Here is a 14192-nt window from a genome sequence, read left to right on the forward strand (position 1 = left end):
GTGTGTGTGTGTGTGTGTGTGTGTGTGTGTGTGTGTGTGTGTGTGTGTGCGCTAGAGGACAACCTCAGATGTCATCTTCAGAAATGTCACCAACTTCCTTTGAGACACTCTCTCTCATTTGGCCAGCACTCCTGACTTAGGCTAGGCTATGTAGCCAGCGAACCCTGGGGATCCTCCCCGTCTCTGCCACCTCAGTGAGAGGATTACAGGTGACCACCGCACCTGGCATTTTGACATCTGTACTGGACATCAGATTCAAGGTTTCAGGCTTTCAAGTGAGGTAAGTACCCTACTTCCTGAACCTTTCCCCAGCCCTAGAATGGAGTCTTTTTATGTCTGCTTTTCTGTCCTCCTGAATTTTGAACAAGAACACATTACTACTTTAAATAAATACATGTACAAATGACTAATAGTACCCTTGACAGTAAAGCATTTGCATAGAGAAAAATATCCTGGCGATCATGGGGACCCTGTGAACTGACATTTGCATACATATTGACATGCACACATGCAAGTGTGCGCCCTGGAGGATGTCCATGGTCCCACTGAGTGCTGGTCTGAGCTTGCCCATAGGTGGTTCCTACTGGTATCTTCTGTGCTACCCAGCCACTGTTCCCTGGGAAGACTGGAGGCTGTGTCTCCTATGCATCCTGTCTCCACAACACGACAGGACAGAGGAGATGCCTCAACAGACTGAGGGAAAGAAGGAAGGAAGCCAGCGGAAGAGGCTGATGTGGCTTCCTCAGGATGACGGCATCTCTGACCCCGATCCTGTCCTGACACATCACCTGGATTCCACTGAGAGAGAGAGACAGAGACAGAGACAGAGACAGAGACAGAGACAGAGACAGAGAGAGAGAGACAGAGAACCTCAGGATTCTGCCAGACCCTGGCTCTTCCATGCCTCAGCTGTTAACAGGACAGTGGTAATGCTTGCCTGACAGACTTGTTACAGGTTGCCAGGAGGAAGAAGAGGAGCGTTGGTGAAGTCCACCGGTCTCTCTGCAGCCCCCTCCGTTCTGCTAAAGTAGGGAAGGGTAGCCAAGCAAAGTGGGGGTGTCTTGAGAAATCTGGGCTGGGCCTGGCACTGGGCAGTGGGATTGAGAGGAGGCGTTACCCAGGTTGCTAGACTGTGGAGCACCTCATGTATCCATATCACCTACATGGTACTGTATACCATAGTTCCCAGTCTTTGAAAGTCTGTGGTTGAGTCAGGGGCACTTGGAAGCAGCTGTGCGGTCTCACCGCTGACCCCAGAGCACACTCCCAGCTCCAGAAGGGAGCCCCCCTCATCGTGACTCATTCCTTTCTCGGCAGCCCTGATAACCGCCAATCTGTTCTCCATCTTTCCGGGTCTGCCTGTCCTGGACAGTGTATACAGGAAGCCACACACACATGACCTTTATAACTGGATTCTTGGACTTACTGGCATGTGTCCAAGGTCCCTAGGTCTCTTTCATACCGTGTTGCCGATTGTACTTCACTACATTTTTATGAGCAAATAATATTCCATTGTATGGACAGACTGTTACTTTATCAGCTGAGGAGCACTTGAGTACTTTCTACTCTTTGGCTGTTATGAACATCATGGCCCTGGATATGTATGAGCATTCTTTCAATTCTGAAGGAAAAATCCCAAAATATTACTTTTAATCATAAGGCCCTCCTCCAAACCTGCACAGAAGACCCCAACATCATACAGTGCTCTATCACACTAGCTTAGTCCAGGCTCTCCATATGTGCCCTGTGCTTTCTCAAACCTTTCTGTGCCTCACATGCTCCAGGATCCACTGACCTCTTAGCTCTTTAAGGACACACAAAGCACCTGTCCAGCTAGCTTACAACACATCCCTGGGCCCTAGAGGCTGGCTGCAGTGTGGTAGCCCATTGCACAAGTGAGCTAGCGGAGTGCAGAGGCGATAAGAGAATTGCCTAGAAGCACAGAGGTGACTTGGATCTAAGATCTGCCATCTCTTGCAGAGAGCGTAGGAGGGAGCCAGAAAGCTTTTGCTTCGGGACACAGAGCACTCAGGAATAGCTTTGGAACTTTCTAGTCAACTTTGCGAAACCCAGGAGTCCAGGATACCTCTCTTGGGCTCTGCATCGGCAGCCTCCTCACGCACTCCAGGGCAAGTGGACCGAGATTTTCATACAGGGAAAGTGGTTCATGACCTACTTGTGTACCTAGATTACTTGGCAGGAAAACAGGGTTTGGTTCAGTAGATCTGGTGCTGGCCTTGGGTGTCAGTGCCTATTCCTTGTGTGTGTGTGTGTGTGTGTGTGTGTGTGTGTGTGTGTGTGTGTGTGTGTATGAATGAATGAGTGCAGGTGTGCATGTACGTGTGCGCCTGCGTATGTGGCTGGTTGGGTGTGCACGTGTGTGTATGCAGGACCTGGAGCAACTTCCCTGGATCCTCCAACCAGCCAGATGAATGGTTGAAGAAAAAGCTACCCTATCTGCCTGTCAATGGCCCCAGGTGTGGGTTTGACCTCCCCAGAGTCTCAGTTAAATTCTCTGCCCAACCTTCCTGCCACGCCATGAGGTCGTTTGCCTGAAGCTCAAGGCCATTTATGGACATGTTCCTCATTTCTAAGCTATACTCCCATCACCATCTTGAAATCAATATACACCCAAGTCTCACTGAAGGTGTATTTCTTTTTTTTTTTTTTTTTTTAAAGATTTATTTATTATATGTAAGTACATTGTAGCTGTCTTCAGATACTCCAGAAGAGGGCGTCAGATCTTGTTAGGGATGGTTATGAGCCACCATGTGGTTGCTGGGATTTGAACTCTGGACCTTCGGAAGAGCAGTTGGGTGCTCTTACCCACTGAGCCATCTCACCAGCGCTGAAGGTGTATTTCTTATGGCCCATAAAATACTTTAAAATTTACACCACTGAGACTATTACAGACTTGAAGATGTTAGGCCTGTACAAGGCTCTGAGAGCTCGAAAGAGTGTCGGAGTGGACGAACAGCTGCAGCACTGACTTTATGCCAGGTATGGCACACACCAACCCACTTTGTCCTCCATTGTCACCCCTGAGAGCAATGTTAGTATCCATGCCCCAGTGCACAGAGGAGGAAACTGAGACTCGTAGCCTTTCTTTGTGTGAGCACACAGCTACTGAGGGAGCAGAGCCAGGCTGAGCCCGGGGCATCCAGGCTCCAGTTGCAAAGCCCTCCCAAATGCTGTGTGAAAAAGGCAGTGGGTGTTAATGAAGTGGGGTGTGCTCCAGTCGGGCCCCCTGTACTGGTGACCTGGGGAACTGGGATGGCAAGAGTGAAAAGAGGGGTGGGTAAGGGCTCAGGCTGCAGGAGCTTGCAGGCTATTGCAAAGATGGGTTTTATCCCAAGGAAGGGTCCATGAGGAGCAAGCGGAACAGAGAAAGAAAGGCTCTTGGTTGGACTTAGGGTAGTGGGAAGGAGGGATGAGGCAGGGGGGGGAGTTTAGGACCCAGAACACAGGTTCTGGAGCAGTGGTCCTCACTAAGGGGAGCAAGTTTGCCATCTCCCACCCTGTCTGACTATGGACATTTCCGGTTGTCACGGCTGAAGACGATGGTGCTGGTACCTGGTAGGCAGTTACCAGGGGTGAGAACAGTCGGAAACAAGGGCTTATCTATCATGGCTGTCAGCAGGGATTGAGAAAGCCTGCTGGAAGCTTCTTGCTGGCAGGGACAGGAGTGGGGTGAGAGGTGGTCCGCACCCCTCCGAGCTGACTCAGACAATGACCTATGTGATGTGCCCAGCACTTCCTGACCCCAGGTCAGGGTCCTGGCCACAGAACTTGGTCCCTCCCAAGGTCTTGGCCTGTGTAGACAGTGTTTATTCTGGGTGATGAAATCTCCACGGGTACACCCAGCTCCTGGGCCCACCTTTCCCATGTGGTGAGGACAGCTCCTCTCCGTGAACCGCCTGATGCCCCACCGTTAGCTCTTAGGGAGTCTGTAACAGCGCAATGTTCTGATTTTGTTTGATATTTCCACCCCTGGAAGCTATTTTGTAAAAACATAGTAACAAATAATTAAGATGTGAAAGTCATCAGACCACTCAGTGCACTGGATGGGGCGTGCAGAGGTGTGTGTGTGTGTGCGCGCGCGCGTGTGTGTGCGCGCGTGTGTGCGTGTGTGCATGTGTGTGTGTGTGCGTGTATGTGCGTGTGTGTGCGTGCGTGCGTGTGTGTGTGCGCGTGTGTGTGTGTGAGTGTGTGTGTGCGTGTGCGTGCGTGTGTGTGCATACGCGCGCGTGTGTGTGCGTGTGTGTGTGTGTGTGTGTGTGTGTGTGTGTGTGTGCAGCAGAGCTGGAAAGAAAAGTGCCTAGAAGGGAGGGAGAGTATCCCGGGAGTTGGTAGAAAAGAAAGTCTGCAAGCTACAGAGCACGCCTGGTCACCCCAATCCTAGGCCAGGCACATCCCAGGAGACCAGCATCTCTCCCTCTGCTGGCCATTCACGGGTACTGCCTGCCCCTGGCGCGAGCTTCAGCACAGAACCTGGGGTAGGCAAAAAACAACACTGGAATTTTTGCAAATCAGAGTCCCCTGGCTGAGAAAGGATCAGGAAGACAGTGAACATCCTTGTTATCACTCCCGTCAGCCCTGCTGCTGGAAAACCAAGTGGGCAGAGGCAGATGCCCTCTAGAGCCCTGGGCTACCCAATGTAGCTGGAGAGTGTCACGTCTGAGCAGAGGCCTCTAGGAACCTCCACTGACCTGAGCCTCTTCAGCCACTCCTCTGACCAGAGCTTTTGCTCTGGTCACACTGCAGAGCCAGAGCCAGCTCAGGAGGCCTCTGGATGAGCAACTGACCTCTCTGCCTGTGCCGCATCCCCTTTACACAAAGGCTTTTTTCCTGGTGCGCTCAGGACTATAGCTCGCGAAAAGAAAGTGAAGCCAGAGCCAGAATCTGCAAAACTCAGCAGAGCCCAGAACTAACCAGACTCCCTTTGATGCCTTACACCTCCCCAGAGCACAGGCTGCACACCGTCCCGGAGAACCCTGACCTCCCTAGCACAGGGCCTAGGGAGAGGCGAGGCAGGGAAGGGGTTCAGAGTCACAGAGTTCAGAGGTCTTGGAGTGAGGACTTAGGACTCTGCCCAAGACATGCCATGGCTGCTCTTGACTTCCAACAAGCTGTGCTGAGCTGTGCTGAGCTGTGCTGAGCTGTGCTGAGCTGTGCTGAGCTGTGCTGAGCTGTTCTGTGCTGTGCTGAGCTGTGCTGTGCTGTGCTGTGTGTGTTGTGGAGATCCTGGAAGGCACCCCTAAAGAATAAACAAATCTGAGGAGTGGAAGTGACTGTCATACTAGTCTAGGCTCACACTGGACACTAAAATATTCAATGCCCTTGACTGACAGTCTCTGCTAGCCCCTCCCTGTTCCCTGCCAGCCCCTTTCCTTGGAGGCCCGGCTCACTGGAAAGCTATGGGTTCCTGCATGACCACTGTCACTCAACCTTTGTCAAGCCTTATGGGGCCCCAGGACTCTCAAAAGGGCACAGGGTATGATCCTCGACTGGAGTCCCCATGATGTAAGCAAGTTGCTTAACCTTTGTGAGCTTGTTGGTTCCACCGCTCCCCTTTGGCTAGCAGGGAACTTGAGTCCTGGATTGAAGAAAGACATGGGACTCTGCATGGGGAGGAAGAAGTCAGGCCCAGGAGACTAGTCAGAGTGTATAGCTCCAGGTAGTGTCCTACTGACGCAATGACATGGTGTGAGACCAGCTATTAGTAAGATTCTCAAGGGCTTTGGCCACACAATCTGTTTGAATATACACTGTCCAGGAAGGAACATGGATCATTTCTATCTTGTTTGTTTGTTTGTTTGTTGAAGACATGGTTTCTCTGTGTGTCCTTAGCTGTCCTGGTACTCACTCTGTAGACCTCAAACTCAGAACTCAAAGATCTATCTGCCTCTGCCTCTGCCTCTGCCTCTGCCTCTGCCTCTGCCTCTGCCTCTGCCTCTGCCTCTGCCTNTCTGCCTCTGCCTCTGCCTCTGCCTCTGCCTCTGCCTCTGCCTCTGCCTCTGCCTCTGCCTCTGCCTCTGCCTCTGCCTCTGCCTCTGCCTCTGCCTCCTGAGTGCTGGGATTAAAGGCACGCGCCACCACCGCACAGATTCTTTTTCATTTTTTAATGATTTATTTATTTATTTTTGTTTTATGTGCATTGGTGCTTTGCCTGCATGTACGTCTGTCTGTGTGAGGGCGTCAGATTCCCTCAAATTGAAGTTTAGACAGTTGTAAGCTGCCATGTGGGTTGTAAGAACTACACCCAGGTTCTCAGGAAGAACAGCCAGTGCTCTTAACCACTGAGCCATCTCTCTAGCCCCTGTTTGTTTGTTTTTGAGACAGGTCTCTCTTCATAACCCTGGCTATCCTGGAACTCACTATATAGACCAGGTTGGCTCTTCCTCATAGGGCTCTTTCTGCCTCTGCCTTCCAATGCTGGAATAAAAGGTGTGTTCCACCATGCTCGGCTATCTCTATCTTAAGTATGTCAGAACAGATGCTCAGAGCATGGGCAACCCAGCTCAGGTCACACCACCGATACTTGGCACATATGGATGAGGACGTCCAGCTCCACAAGCCCTCCTCTAACTGCCCTCACCTGGCCTGCACCCCCACTCCATCTCATCCCATCAGTAAGCCAGCACTGCCTGCGGTTCCTGGGTTCAGTCTACCCATATCCCATCGAAGGAGCCCAACTCTGCTCCACTCAGGACCAACCTTCAAGTCCAAGGCCACATGTTCACAATGACCTGAAAGTGCCATGAACCAAAGATGTCAGATTTGAGAACACTCACGGTAGATGTCTCGCTGCTTGTTGACCCTTAGGGACACTGAGGCCAGCACAGGCCAAGCCTTGCCTAAGAATGTTCAGCCTGCCTGTGGTAAGGCAGGATGACCTCTGAGGCAGTCCTATACCAGTGCAGAAACCTTAAGCCTGTAAGAGAGTTTGCTGTGGGAATCAGGTCACATCCTCCAGTCTCCCTATCTATTTAATGTAATGTGAGGTTGATGATCCCTTAAGACCTACTGTTTGTCACCTGGCTCAAAACCAGGACTACTGATAGCTTCGCTCCTATAAGACACACATATCCCCTTCAAACCACATTTATTCTCCAGTGACCATATTGGTCCCACAACCAGAGAGAAGCAATGCTCTTCCATAGGCTTCGCCCCGGCCCCCCGCCTCCCAGCCAGCCTTCTGCTTCTCAGACCTCCTGGCCCCACAGAAATGAGTGGCCCAGGGGCCTTTTGACCCCTAAAGCCTGGTACTCACAGAGACAGGGAAATAATCCTTCATGTACTTCCATATGGCCAAGCGCCTGAAGAACTGGATAGGCCGGCCTCCCTGCCGCGGCTTGTCCCAGTCCAGGTACCACCAGGTGGCATATAGGACAGAGAAGAGCCAGAACCTCGTGAATAGGAGGCCTACGAAGATGACGACACAGAGCTGGGCTGGGAGAGAAGCAGGAGAGTTAGAGCTGCAAGCAAGGCAGGTAAAACCCCAGCTTAGCTCTTCCATGACTGTGCCCCTTCCCCCGAATCTGCAGCGCCCCCTCCCCCGCACCTGTAGTGCTCCCCCCACCCCCCGCGCCTGCAGCGACCTCCCCCCCCCCGTGCCTGCAGCGCCCCCTGTCGGGCACACACCACTGAGTGGAGACCAACTTCTGTGCTTCAGACACCAGGATGTACCACGCTGGCCCGGGCCCAGTCTAAAGTCGTCCCTCCCGTCCCCCACTACACCAGATGTCTCAGCCTTCACTGCTCCCACCCCCAGGAAAGCCATACGTATTCAGGAGGTGCTTGGAAAATGGAGCCATGGGTTGAATTAACTTCTGCCGTCTGATTACGTAGGGAATCCCAGAGGAACAAGAGGCACTCCTCTTTCCTGGCCACTTTCTCTCTATCCTTGGGCCTCTCCCCATTTGCTGGAGCATCGTTCCTAGGGAACACTACCTCACCCTCACTGGTGCAACATCTCTTCCGTTCGCTGATGCTTTCCCTTTCTGTGCCATAATCAAGCCCGCGGATCCACACCAGCTGGTCGAGTGCTCTCCTCACCACTGAGCCACACACAGGCCCTGACATTGGGAATCTTCATCAGCTGCTCATCTCATTATCCTATCATTTCGCACCTTATTCTCACTTGAACCCAGAGCCCACCAGTACATGCTAGTCTAGTTACCATGGTCCAGCATCCCCTGTCTCTGCCTTCTAAGGGCTGGAATTACTGGTGGGTTGCCATGCCAACCCAGTGTTTACATAAGGTCTGGGGATTTGAACTCTGGTCCTCACACTTGCATTGAGTTGTCTCCCATTTTACATTCTAGTAAAATGTACAGTGTATCACCTTGCCATTGTGAGTGTACAGTGCAATTAAATATATTTTTTTTATTCAGCCATTGACATCATCTGTCGCCAGAACTCTTTACAGAAACTCCATACTCAGGAGACACTGCCCCCCACCTCCTCCGTAGTGGGAGGGGGGGAGGCACCCGCCCATGCTCACTGTGATTCTAAGGATTCCAGGCACACCACAGTGTGGGGTCATAGGCATTCCTCCCTTCCCCATTAACGTTCCATTGTGTGGATTTAACACAGTTTGCTTTTCCATTAGTAGATACTTGGATTGAATCCAAGTTTGTTATTTGTTTTAAAATGCCATGAAATTATTTACAAATAAAAACAGGGGGTGGGGACTTATGACTTTGTAACTTTCTGTTTGTAGAGCAGCTGTAGAGGTTTGGAATCCAGTGCCAGTGGGAGTAGGAGCAGAGACCCGCACAGATATCCCCGCGCCCAGAGGGGACAGAAAGCTCCTCCAAGCCTCCAAGCAGTAGATAAGGAGGGAGGGAGGTTGTCTTAGATTTTATTTACTTACGCTTTTCATTAAAAGTTTTTGCACTGAAAATAGGCAGCAGCTGTTGTAATGTGCACAATCAAAGCTCTTGGAGGCTAAGGCAGGAGGGCTGCAAATTCAGACCGCGGCTACATAGAGAAACCCTTACTGCAAAAAATTGTCTCTCTCCCTCTGTGTCTTTCTCCCTTCTTCTCCCCACCTCTCTCTCTCTCTCTCTCTCTCTCTCTCTCTCTCTCTCTCTCTCTCTGTGTGTGTGTGTGTATGTGTGTGTGTGCATATGTGTATCTGCATGCTTGTGTGGCTGTGCAGTTCCCATGTGAGCATGCGCATGTTGAGTCCAGGGGTCAAAAGTCACGTGTCTTTCTCTATCACCCTCCATTTCCCCCCTCTGGAGCTGAGGACCTAACCCAGGGCTTTAGATTTGCAAGGCAGAGCTCCACCACTGCCCTAAATCCCTAACCCCTCCACCTTAGTTTTGAGACAAGAGTTTTTCACTGACCCTGGCGCTCACTGATTCAGCCAGGATGACTGATGGGGGGGTGCCCTGATCCTCCTGTCTTCCGGAGCTGGACTTACTGGAGTGTGCTGCCGTCCGTACCCAGCTTGGTGTGTGGGCTTGGGGAATCAACTCAGGTCCTCACACTCGCACAGCAAGCACATTCCCAACTCTCTCCGCCAAACCACAACTGTTTAACGTTAAGAATAAAACAAACAAACAAACAAACAAACACAATAAAACAGCTCTTTCCCTTTTAGGCTAACCCAAACGGCTCTGCAGTGGCTCCTATTTAATAAGACCCTCTTTCAGGAAGAAAAGTTCACTGTTAAACAGTGTCTACCTGGAGGGGAGAATTCTGGGAAGTCTTTTACTTACGGGTTCGAATGATGTTTAAATGAGTTGCTTTTGCAGACAGAAAAAAAAAAGTTTAAGAAAAAACAGAGTGCTTTCCCCTCAACTAGAAGTCCCACGTGGCCATCCTGGCTCCAGACTTATTTCTCTGCCCTGTAATAGCAAACCCAGATGGCTTTGCTTGGTAATTTAGGAAATTAGCCCGCCCTCCCTTCCTTCCTTCCTTCCTTCCTTCCTTCCTTCCTTCCTTCCTTCCTCCTTCCCTCCCTCCCTTCCTCCCTCCCTTCCTTCTTTCCTTTACCCAATCTTTAAAAGCTTGCAGTTTCTTTTGTTATTGTTGTTCTGGTTTTTTGAAAAACAGGGTCTTATAATGTAGCTCTGACTGTTCTAGAATTCACTATGCACACCAGGCTGGCCTCGAACTCATGGTGTACTGGCTAATTTTGTGTCAACTTGACACAGGCTGGAGTTATCACAGAGAAAGGAGCTTTAGTTGGGGAAATGCCTCCATGAGATCCAGCTGTAAGGCATTTTCTCAATTAGTGATCGAGGGGGGAGGGCCCCTTGTGGGTGGTGCCATCTCTGGGCTGGTAGTCTTGGTTCTATAAGAGAGCAGGCTGAGCAAGCCAGTGAAGGCAAGCCAATAAAGAACATCCCTCCATGGCCTCTGCATCAGCTCCTGCTTTCTGACCTGCTTGAGTTCCAGTCCTGCATCCTTTGGTGATCAAAAGCAGTATGGAAATGTAAGCCAAATAAACCCTTTCCTCCCCAACTTGCTTCTTGGTCATGATGTTTGTGCAGGAATAGAAACCCTGACTAAGACACATGGAGATCCCAATTTCTGGGATCAAAGGTATATGCCTCTATGCCCAGCTAAGCCTAAGGTTTCTTTCTTTCTTTCTTTCTTTCTTTCTTTCTTTCTTTCTTTCTTTCTTTTTTCCAGACAGGGTTTCTCTGTGTAGCCCTGGCTGTCCTGGAACTCACTCTGTAGACCAGGCTGGCCTTGAACTCAGAAATCTACCTGTCTCTGCCTCCCAAGTGCTGGAATCAAAGGCTTGTGTCATGTCTATCTTAAACTCCCACTTTTTAGAGATTCAGAGAGGATATTCACACTGGCTAAGGTCACATAGCAAGCTAGCAGGGTAATAGCTGAGATTCAGTGCTTGGCTCAAACCATTCATTCATTCATTCATTCAACAATATAAAATATAAAACAAAAACACCTAGGAATGGACCAAGACTGAGGAACCTTAAACCCCCCCCCCCATGAGAGAGATATGAGAGAGGAAAGACACAGAAGCAATGAGTAGCTCATCTGGAAAGCATTTGGCTTGGGGCCTGAGCCTTTGGTGCCTGGTCCTAATTGACATCCCCAGCTACTTCTGCCTGGGAAGCTGAGTGTTGGCGGGCTTTAGAATCGAATTGTATTTCTTCTTGGTGTGTATGTGGTTTGTAAGCATGCATGTATGTATGTATGTGGGCACACATGTGTTCGGGTGCCAGTGTGTCTTCCTCTATTACTCTCTGACCTTTATCTTTTTCTATCCCTCTGTGACTCTCTGGTATTGAGGCAGAGTCAGCCTCTCTCTCTCTCTCTCTCTCTCTCTCTCTCTCTCTCTCTCTCTCTCTCTCTCATCCAGGGTTCACTGATTGGACTAACCTAGCTAGCCAGCTTGCTCTAGGGATCTCTCCTCTTATAGGCAGGCCACCAACCGCACCTGGTGTTTTTGCTGGTGCTGGGAGTGTGTGGAATGAAAATGACTCCTACAGGCTCCTAGGGACTGGCACTGTTAGGAGGTGTGGCCTTTTAGAGTGGGTGTGGCTCAAGCCAGGCCTAGTGGCTCACTCTATCTGCTGCCTTTGGATCAGCAGGTAGAACTCTCAGCTACCTCTCCAGCACCACGTCTGCCTGCACACTGCCACACTTCCCTCCCTGATGGCAATGGACTGAACCTCTAAACTTTAAGTCAGCCCCAATTAAATGTTTTTCTTTATAAGAGCTGCTGTGGTCATGGTGTCTGTTCACAGCGGTGAAACCCTAAGACAGGATCCAAACTCTAATCCTACGTTTATGCAGCAAGTGCTTCACTGACTAAATCACGTGCCCAGCCCAACCTCACTAGTCTTTAAAACTTGCCTTAAGTAGTGATCTATGGGCTACACTCCCACCATACTGCCTCCACTTACTTCTCTGCTGTGTCACGGGTGTGTGTGTTCACCTGTGGGTGGGTGGGTGCACCCACATGTATGCATGTGTGTGAAGCCCAGAGGACAACCCCGAGTGTCCACCTCAGGAAGGCTGTCCTCCTTCTTTTGAGACAGTATCTCTCGTTAGCCTGAGGATTGCCCATTAGGCTAGGCTACCTGGCCGGCAAGCTCTAGGGATCTTCCTGATTCTGCTATGATTACAAGTTTGTGTCACCATGCCTGACATTTTTTACAGAGGTTCTGGGAATCAGACTCAGATCCTCACGCTTTGGAGACACAGAGGCCATTCCTTCAGCCACGAAATCACCACCACCACCATCACCACCATCACAGTAAAAAATGAGGCAAGACAGCAAATACTTTAGACATTTCAGAATTTGTGACTTAAAACAACAACAACAAAACCGCTTGGGCTGGTCTTGGCCCTGATTTGTTGACTACTGGTGGAGACTCTGATCGCCTTTGATCTCCCCCTCCCCCACACAGCAGGCTCCGGGAACCTTTAACACCAGACTGAACCTCGTCACTTCCCTGCCGAGTCTATTGTCTCCTTTGCCCTCAGGATAAGGGGTAGAGCAAAACTTTCCTCTCCTGGCAAGAAAGAGCCCAGAACCCTTTCCTCAGATTACACCAGTTGGTCCTCTCCTGGTGCAGGGGAGCCCTGATTTCTGTGCCCCACTCCCCGGTCCCTCCCGGTCTATGTAAGAGCAGGCCCAGGCCCAGGTTGCAAGGATGGGGTAGGTTCATCCAGTCAGACACACTCCTGTCCTCAAAGGACACAGGAGGCAGGCCGAGTCTGTGTCCATTAGCCCCTGTGACCCAAGCCATCCCTGGGCCTAGGCTGCCCGCCCTCTGTTTTCGATACCCATCATCTCTGTCCTGTATCCACACCTCCTCCCAGGCCCTCTGCCCATCCCCCAGCCCTTCTTCCTCTGGAAGGAGCAGTTGCCAGGCCTGGGCCTTTCAAGTATGCAATTCCTCTGCTTGGCTGTTACCAGGGGTACTTAAAATGGTTACGGAGCCCGGAACAGAGGTACAGACCCATTTTAAATGGGTGCTAAAGGTGTGATCCTATGTGCTCCCCGCCACTCTTCCTTCCCGGTCCACAGCGGTGCTGGAGCATCCACGGGGTGGAGTGGGACAGAGCCACACCTCAGGAGCCAGGTCAGGTCTGCCTTTCGTAGAAGTTCCCAGCTTTCTGCATTTCAAGTCTACACGTTCCCCATAGGGTGACACTGGCATCCCCACCATGCAGCTGGTGAAGCGGAGGCCGGTCCCTTCTCTCCTGACCTCAGTTCCAGTTCCCTTTTTCCCAAAGGTAAACTGGAGAGCACCCCTCTCGGAGGCATCCCCCAGCCTCGGGTGCTTCCCCAGCCCTCAGCAGCTTGCAGCTAAAGCCTGGATGCGGCGGCCCCAAAGTCCAGGAAACCAAAGACTGCCTAAGACACGGGAGACCCAACATACTAACACGAGAGCTCTGGCAGACCCCAGCAAGCTCCCTCCTGAATCTCTCCATCAAGCACCCTGTCCTCCCGCTGAGGCTACCCTGCCCTGCCCGTGTGCCCGTAACTACCGTCTTACCCAAGGCCAGGAAGGAGAAGACCCACTGAAGGACCGCGAAGGTTTGTAACCTGCGGTCCCATGGTACCAACAGAGGGGCGAACTCCACCATGCTGAGCTGCCTTAGGAGGCTCCACACAAGGGCTGTGCTCTAGGTTGAAGGGGCAGGGCCAGCCCAGCCCCAGCCCAGCCCCAGTCCAGCCCCAGTCCAGCCCAGCCCAGCTCCAGGGCCCCCCTGCTCCGCCCACACAAGATCCTTTTTTCCTATAGGAAACCTTGTAATCCCTCTGCTGGGAGCAAGCTAAAGGCGGAAGAGAAACCTCTTTCATCCTTATCAGTTCTCTTAGGCAATGCCTTATCTACCAAACCACTGTTCCCACCCTCTAGAATCTGCTCAAGGTAGGGCGCAAAAAGGCGAAACCCCAAGGGCAGTGCTTCTCGACCTATGGGTCGCGACCCCGGGGGGGGGGGGTGTCAAATGATCCTTTCACAGGGGTCGCATATCAGATATCCTGAGCATCAGATATTTGCATTGCCATTCATAACAGTAATAAAATTACAGTTACGAAGTAACAACACAAGTTAATGGTTAGGGGTCACCACAACATGAGGAACTGTGCTGAAGGTTCGCAGCAGCAGGAAAGTTAAGAACCACAGCCCAAGGGGAACGGAGTGGCGACCCCTCAGCCCTGCCCAATGCTCCCCTAGCTTTCTCAC

At 51.3% G+C, this 14192-nt stretch overlaps 1 protein-coding gene across 1 annotated transcript in view; it reads right to left on the reverse strand.

The window, feature by feature from the left end:
* Mogat2 (monoacylglycerol O-acyltransferase 2) overlaps positions 1–13641 on the reverse strand; it is a 20720-nt gene extending 7079 nt beyond the window's left edge. The window contains exons 1-2 of the mRNA XM_021217319.1: positions 13497–13641; positions 7274–7452 (exon numbers count right to left, since the gene is read on the reverse strand). Coding sequence (XP_021072978.1) covers positions 7274–7452; positions 13497–13587 — 270 coding nt within the window. The 5' untranslated portion in view covers positions 13588–13641. The remainder of the gene's footprint in view (positions 1–7273; positions 7453–13496) is intronic.
* Between the last annotated feature and the right edge of the window lie 551 nt (positions 13642–14192).

The sequence above is a fragment of the Mus pahari genome, chromosome 1 (genome assembly GCF_900095145.1).
Source record: "Mus pahari chromosome 1, PAHARI_EIJ_v1.1, whole genome shotgun sequence".
NCBI classification, from domain to species: domain Eukaryota; kingdom Metazoa; phylum Chordata; class Mammalia; order Rodentia; family Muridae; genus Mus; species Mus pahari.